Source organism: Trichosurus vulpecula, chromosome 7 (genome assembly GCF_011100635.1).
Source record: "Trichosurus vulpecula isolate mTriVul1 chromosome 7, mTriVul1.pri, whole genome shotgun sequence".
Classification (NCBI taxonomy): domain Eukaryota; kingdom Metazoa; phylum Chordata; class Mammalia; order Diprotodontia; family Phalangeridae; genus Trichosurus; species Trichosurus vulpecula.
This window is the reverse complement of record NC_050579.1, coordinates 246,554,057-246,559,800: the sequence shown is the minus strand read 5'-3', so window position 1 is coordinate 246,559,800 and position 5,744 is coordinate 246,554,057. Positions and strand designations below refer to the sequence as shown.

General features: G+C 45.3%; 1 protein-coding gene across 1 annotated transcript; it reads left to right on the top strand.

The window, feature by feature from the left end:
- The first annotated feature begins 337 nt into the window (after positions 1-337).
- Positions 338-5,303, top strand: TSPO2 (translocator protein 2). The gene is made up of 5 exons (XM_036765847.1): positions 338-398; positions 2,322-2,371; positions 2,615-2,804; positions 4,447-4,588; positions 4,899-5,303. The coding sequence occupies exons 2-5, from the start codon at positions 2,365-2,367 to the stop codon at positions 5,115-5,117; spliced, it is 558 nt and encodes a 185-aa protein (XP_036621742.1). The 5' UTR covers positions 338-398; positions 2,322-2,364; the 3' UTR covers positions 5,118-5,303.
- The last annotated feature ends 441 nt before the right edge of the window (positions 5,304-5,744 follow it).

The following is a 5,744-nucleotide window of genomic DNA, read 5'->3' as shown; positions in this document are numbered from 1 at the left end:
GGCTAACTGTGATCAGAAAGTGGCAGATCCTTGCCTGGAGACACTAATCGCAGTGGCAGCCAGAAATGGATAACAACTGGGAGCTTCTGGAAGGCTCTCCTGTCGTTCCATAAGACGGCTCCCTAAAGAGGCTGAAATGAACAGCAGTAAAGAGTCAAGAAGGTTTAAGGAAACCTGAGTGAGGGGAGCTTGAAGAGGTTGGCTCAGAGAATGAAAATGACTAACAGTTCAGACAACTCCTCAGTGGTACCTCCTATGGCTACTTGTCACCACCCTACACATCTGGGAAAGGAAGGTAATGAGCCCCACCCTACCTCCTCACACCCCACCTTCATGCTTTTCTCTGCTTCCCCTACATAGCTCACCAGGCACAGAGTCAAAGAAGTCAACTGACTGAGGTAAGGAGGGGAGGGCATATTCTGTGTGGAGGCAGGGGCAGGGGTAGAGGGAATGAGAAGGAGACAGAGAGAAAAGATGTGGCCGCAGAGTACTCTTTTAGGATAGACACAAAGAAGGAGGCGCAGGCTGCAAAATTGTTAGTGTCAGGCTTCCAGAAAGATAGTAATAGTAGTAATTCATATTTATATACTGTTAGATTGCGAGCTTTTTCACGGAGGGGACTGTTTTTCCCCTTTGTCTGGCACATAGTAGGTGCTTAATAAACTCTTGTCTGGCTTTAAGGTTTTCAAAGCACTTTACCTATGTTATCTCATTTGGTCTTCACAAAACAACTCTGTAAAGTAGGGGCTGTTATTATATCCAATTTATAAATGAGGAAACTAGTAAATAGACAAAACAAGCAGAAAAGGACAGACTGAAAAGAATAGGCCAGTCAGACCAGGGGAGCCTTGAAACCAATTGAGTTAGGGGAACTGTGTATGCATTTGTTGAGTCAGCTTAATTTCAATTCTCCGCAGCAAGGACAGGGTAAGACTGAGGAGCTGGGCTAGAGGATTCGGAATGATCTTGAATGACATTTCATTGCAGATTAGCACACATACTAGTGTGGACCTGCAGTCCAGAAGACGTGTTTGAATCCTGCTTCATACACTTACTAGCCGGGTGGCCTTGGGGTTGGACTTTTTTTTTCTCACTGAGGAGTTTCTCATAGTCTAGACTTGGGTTCCCTGCCTTACTCTTTGGAGGTGGAGAAGCTTAAGGAGAATCTCCAGCCCCCAAGGTCTCACATGCTAGACGGAGCTGCTCTCCTTAGAGAACAAAATAAACAGCAGTTGAGTTTGAATTTGGGTGGGAAGGAACTGACACCTCTAGGCCGAGTTGGGCTAACTCAGGGCTGCCACGCTGGGATCCCTGGGGCAGAACGCCTGTGGAAGGTAGATAACTCTTGAAGCAGAGTGGGGAAGGTCAGATACTTGCTAAAATGAAGACTGATAGTTCCTGGGTGACCAGATACTTAAACAAGAGATTGGAATGTAGTACAAGGACAGATGCAAGGGCACACGTAGGATTTCTTAGTGGAAGGGAATCTTAGATATCATAGTCCAACCACATCATTTTACTGAGGAAGCACCGAAACCCACAGAAGGCCTTAGAGAAGTAATCTGTCTGAGACGGTAGCTATGTGGCTTAGTGGGTAGAGTACCGGACCTGGAGTCAGGAAGACCTGAATTCAGATCTGACCTTAGACACTTAGTAGCTGTATGATCCTGGGTAAATCATTTAAGGGCTGTCTGCCTCAGTTTCCTCAACTGTAAAATGATAATAATAACATCTACCTCCCAGGGTGGTTGTGAGGATTAAATGAGATATTTGTAAAGTGCTTTGCACAGTTCCTGGCACACAGTAGGCACTATGTAATGCTTGCCTCCCTCCTCCCCACCTAGGCTACAGAATTCAAACTCAAGGTTTTCTTTTTTGCTCTAATTTACGTCATACCTGCTCATCATGCCTCTGATTTGGTTCAGCTATGCTTTGCTCATTTCATCTCGGTGAGAGCCCTCCATGTGTCCAGCCCTCTGCCAAGGTCTTTGAGGGATATAAAAGACTCAGCCTCAGAGGGTTCACGGTATACATTAAACAATCAAGGCAGTCTACGCACACCAAGTGCTCAGTGAGGCTAGGGACAGTGAGTGCTAGGGAAGGTCAGAGAAGGCAGTTTGCTCTATGGGCCAAGAATGATACCAGAAGCTTCAGGGAGGATATAGGACTTGAGCTGGGCCCTCAAGTTTTTTTCATAGGGTTTAGAAAAACAGAAAGATGAAGTAGATGATTTAAGGTTGTCAAAGCATTTTACGTGTCATCTCATTTGATCCTTACAACGACCCCGTGATAGAGGTGTTAATATTATCCCTGTTTTACAGATAAGGAAACTGAGGCTGTTCCCAGTGCCTGGCCCAGGGTCACATGACTAGTAAGTATATGAAACAGAATTTGAATACAAGTCTTCCTGACTACGAGTCTAACACTCTAGATACTGGTTCTAGGTGTCACAGAACCAGTGTGTGATTAGTCTACGGTTCTACAGAAGGACAGTGATGGGAAAGGAAGTGAAAACTGAAAGGGAGACAGTTTTGGGAAGGGAGCAAAGAGCTGGGAGAAAGGGTGGAACTCGACGCCTCCAGGCTAATCACTGGCATCTCCTCTTCCTCCTCAGGCTCGATCCATTGGACTACGTGGCCTCAAAGTACCTTCTTCATGGCCCTGCCCCATGTGGGGCCCGTTGTGGGCTGGTTGTTTGCTCGATACCACATGCCCACCTGGTATGAGACCCTGAAAAAGCCACCCTGGTGGCCAACCAACAAGCTCTTCTTAATTGTATGGACTGCCATCTACTCCATCATGGGGTGAGGCCCTAAGTGCAATCCTGTCCCAGCTCCCAGCCCCCAGTCCCAACATTTTCTAGGGCTAGATTAAAGAATTAAAGCACCTGTGGGCCTGTAACTTCTATAACAAGCCCTGCTGTAGAGATATGGAGGGTGGCAGGAGGGGAGAGGAAAATGGAATAAGTATTTATATAGTGACTACTATGTGCTAGGTGTTGTGTTTAGTGATTTGTCAAATTTTATTGCATTTACTTCTCCCAACAATCTTGTGAGGCAGATATATCATTATCCCTATTTTACAGCTGAGGAAACTGAGGAAACTTGCCCAGGGTCACAATCTAGTAAGTGACTGAGGTCAAACCTGAACTCAGGTCTTGCTGATTCCAGGCAATCTTTATCCACTGCACCACCAGTTACCTGGTTCCATCCCTATCTTTTCTTTTACTGAAGAAAGGCCCACCATTTCAATAAGGTCTCTGCAACTTTCCAGAGACCCATGTCTGTTACACTAGGGCTGATACTAGCCCCCAGCCCCTCCATTCTAAATTCTTTCCAGCTCTTAACTAGGTAGCACAGTGGTTAGAGTTCTGGCCCAGGAGTCAGGAAGACTCTCTCTCCTTCCTGAGTTCAAATCCAGCCTCAGACCCTTACTAGCTGTGTGACCTTGGGCAAGTTACTTAACCCTGTTTGCCTCAGTTTCCTCACCTATAAAATGAGCTGGAGAAGGAAATGGCATACTAGTATCTTTGCCAAGAAAACCCCAAATAGAGTCAAGAAGAGTCCAACACAATGAATCAATTGAACGACAACTTTGTTACTTCTCTGCTATACCTCCTCACCCTACCTCAGGAGACCCTCTGTCTCTCAAAGGTACTGTCAAATATAAAGGAAAGTGGATTGGACCTAAAGTCAGAAGATCTAGGTTCAAATCCCACCTAGTTCCCACTCTTAATAGTTGTATGGACATGGGCAAGTTATTTTAACTAAGTCTATGTCTATGTAAAAACACTAATTCTTGAACTATCTGCCTCACAGAATTGTTGCAAAGGAAAGCGTTTTGTCAACCTTAAAGTGCTATTAGAAATATCCATCTCAAAATCTTATGAAAGTGAATGTTGAAAACTATAAAAAAAAAAGTCTAGGCCTGATAAAAAAGATAGCTTAGGAATCACACTGCATGCTTTTAAAAATTCATTCAGTCACTTTTTAATGTGTTAAAACTCAAAAAAAGTACAAAAGTCTCTTAAAATTCAACAAATCAGAATATGGGTTAAGGGGGCGCCCAATGCTCAAAGCTTAAGGAGGTCCCTGTTTCCTTGCCTCGTTCCACATTCCATGGATATATCTGCTGTTGTTGCTCCCTTCCCTTTTTTAAAGAGAGCGTGTAAATACACTCTACCAATTACTTTAAAAAAAGTAAATGTTCATTGTTTTCAGGTCCCCAGTCTCTCTTCCCAGTTGTTTTCCCTCAGGTCTGTTCTCTGACCCTCCTGCTTCGCATAGGCCCTAAGATTTCCTCTTGTGCTAAACTTCCTCCCTTGGTTGTCCTGTGCCCAGCCCTCCAATGACCCCTTCTCTATTTCTGCTCTCTCCCCTTCCCATCCAGTGTCAACTCCCTCTAGACCTTCCCCACTAAGATACATTCTTCACTCTCTCCCCAAAGCTATGCCTCCTATCTGGTGTGGAAGGATCTAGGTGGGGGCTTTGGTCATTTTCTGGCCCTGCCCCTTGGTCTCTATGCCACCCAGCTTGTCCTCAGCTGGATCATACTGCTCCTCTTCTTCGGAGCCCACAGCCTCGGTCTGGTAAGGGGAGAGGTATTCAAAAATGTGGTTGGGTGTGTGCATGGAAGGGATGGGGGTGTCTTTGAGAAAGAGGGGAGGGGAAAGAAGCAGTACCTTAAGATCCTCAAAGCAGACCACTCATTCAGTGAGCATTTATTGAGGAAGTCCCAGAATAAAGTCTGTGGAGGAAGGTAGGGGGTGAGAGGTCAAGGGGGGAGCCAGGGGAAAAGGAATACTATAGAAGGGAAACTGTAATGCCAGGGTTATCCCCACCATTCCCCTGGCCTAACTGGACCATTCCCCACAACATTGTTCATCCCTTTCTCACCAGGCCCTATGTCACCTGCTTCTGCTCTATGGACTGGTACTGGGCATGGCATTGAGCTGGCACTCCATCAATGGTCTAGCTGTCCTGCTCCTGCTGCCCTACCTGGCCTGGCTCACACTGACTACTTCATTGGCCTATCATCTATGGATGGACAACTCTAGTTCAGAGCCACAGCTCTCTTCTCAATCCCTGCTTCAATCCACGGGAGAGAAGATAGACTGAGACAGGGAAACTGCAGAAGGGAGAATCTGAGGAGGGACAAAAAGAGGAGTGATGTAAAGGGTTGGGGTTGAGAAAGCTAAGGGAAGGGAGGAGGGAGGGCAGGGATAAGGAATCCCCAAACACAGCCTCTGATCAATATTCCCGTACCCTTCCTAATAAGCCATCCTGATCTTGAACCTCCTTTCTAATTCCAAGCTACTCCATTTTCTTCTTTGTCATCATTTGCCTATTACAATAAAAAGGACCTTGTGTCTGTTTAAAAGAAGCTTATTTACAAATAAAAATAAAAATTTTACTGGTTCTGAGTATGTGATTAGTTTTGTATATAAATGTGTCTATTTGAAAGCCTCAGTATTAATGTATATGAACGCACAAGTATAAATGTATATACATAAAATAATAGCAATAGTAATGGTGAGAGGCATTAGGGCTTATGGACCTCCAAGTTAGGAAGACTTGGCCAAGTCCTGGTTTCTTGTATAATCTACCTATGGGACTTTGTGGTATAAGGGGTGTTCGAGGAGGACTAGCACCTCTGGTGTGAGGACTTACTGAGCCCTTTTCAGGGCTGCTCATCCACCTTTGGTGTCTGCCTGGCACTCAGTTCTCACCTGTGGCTCCAAGAAG

Coding starts and splice junctions, on each gene's coding strand:
- TSPO2 (XM_036765847.1), top strand. Junction 2,805..4,446: donor GCCATCTACTCCATCATGGG/GTGAGGCCCTAA, acceptor CTCTCCCCAAAG/CTATGCCTCCTATCTGGTGT. Junction 4,589..4,898: donor GAGCCCACAGCCTCGGTCTG/GTAAGGGGAGAG, acceptor CTTTCTCACCAG/GCCCTATGTCACCTGCTTCT.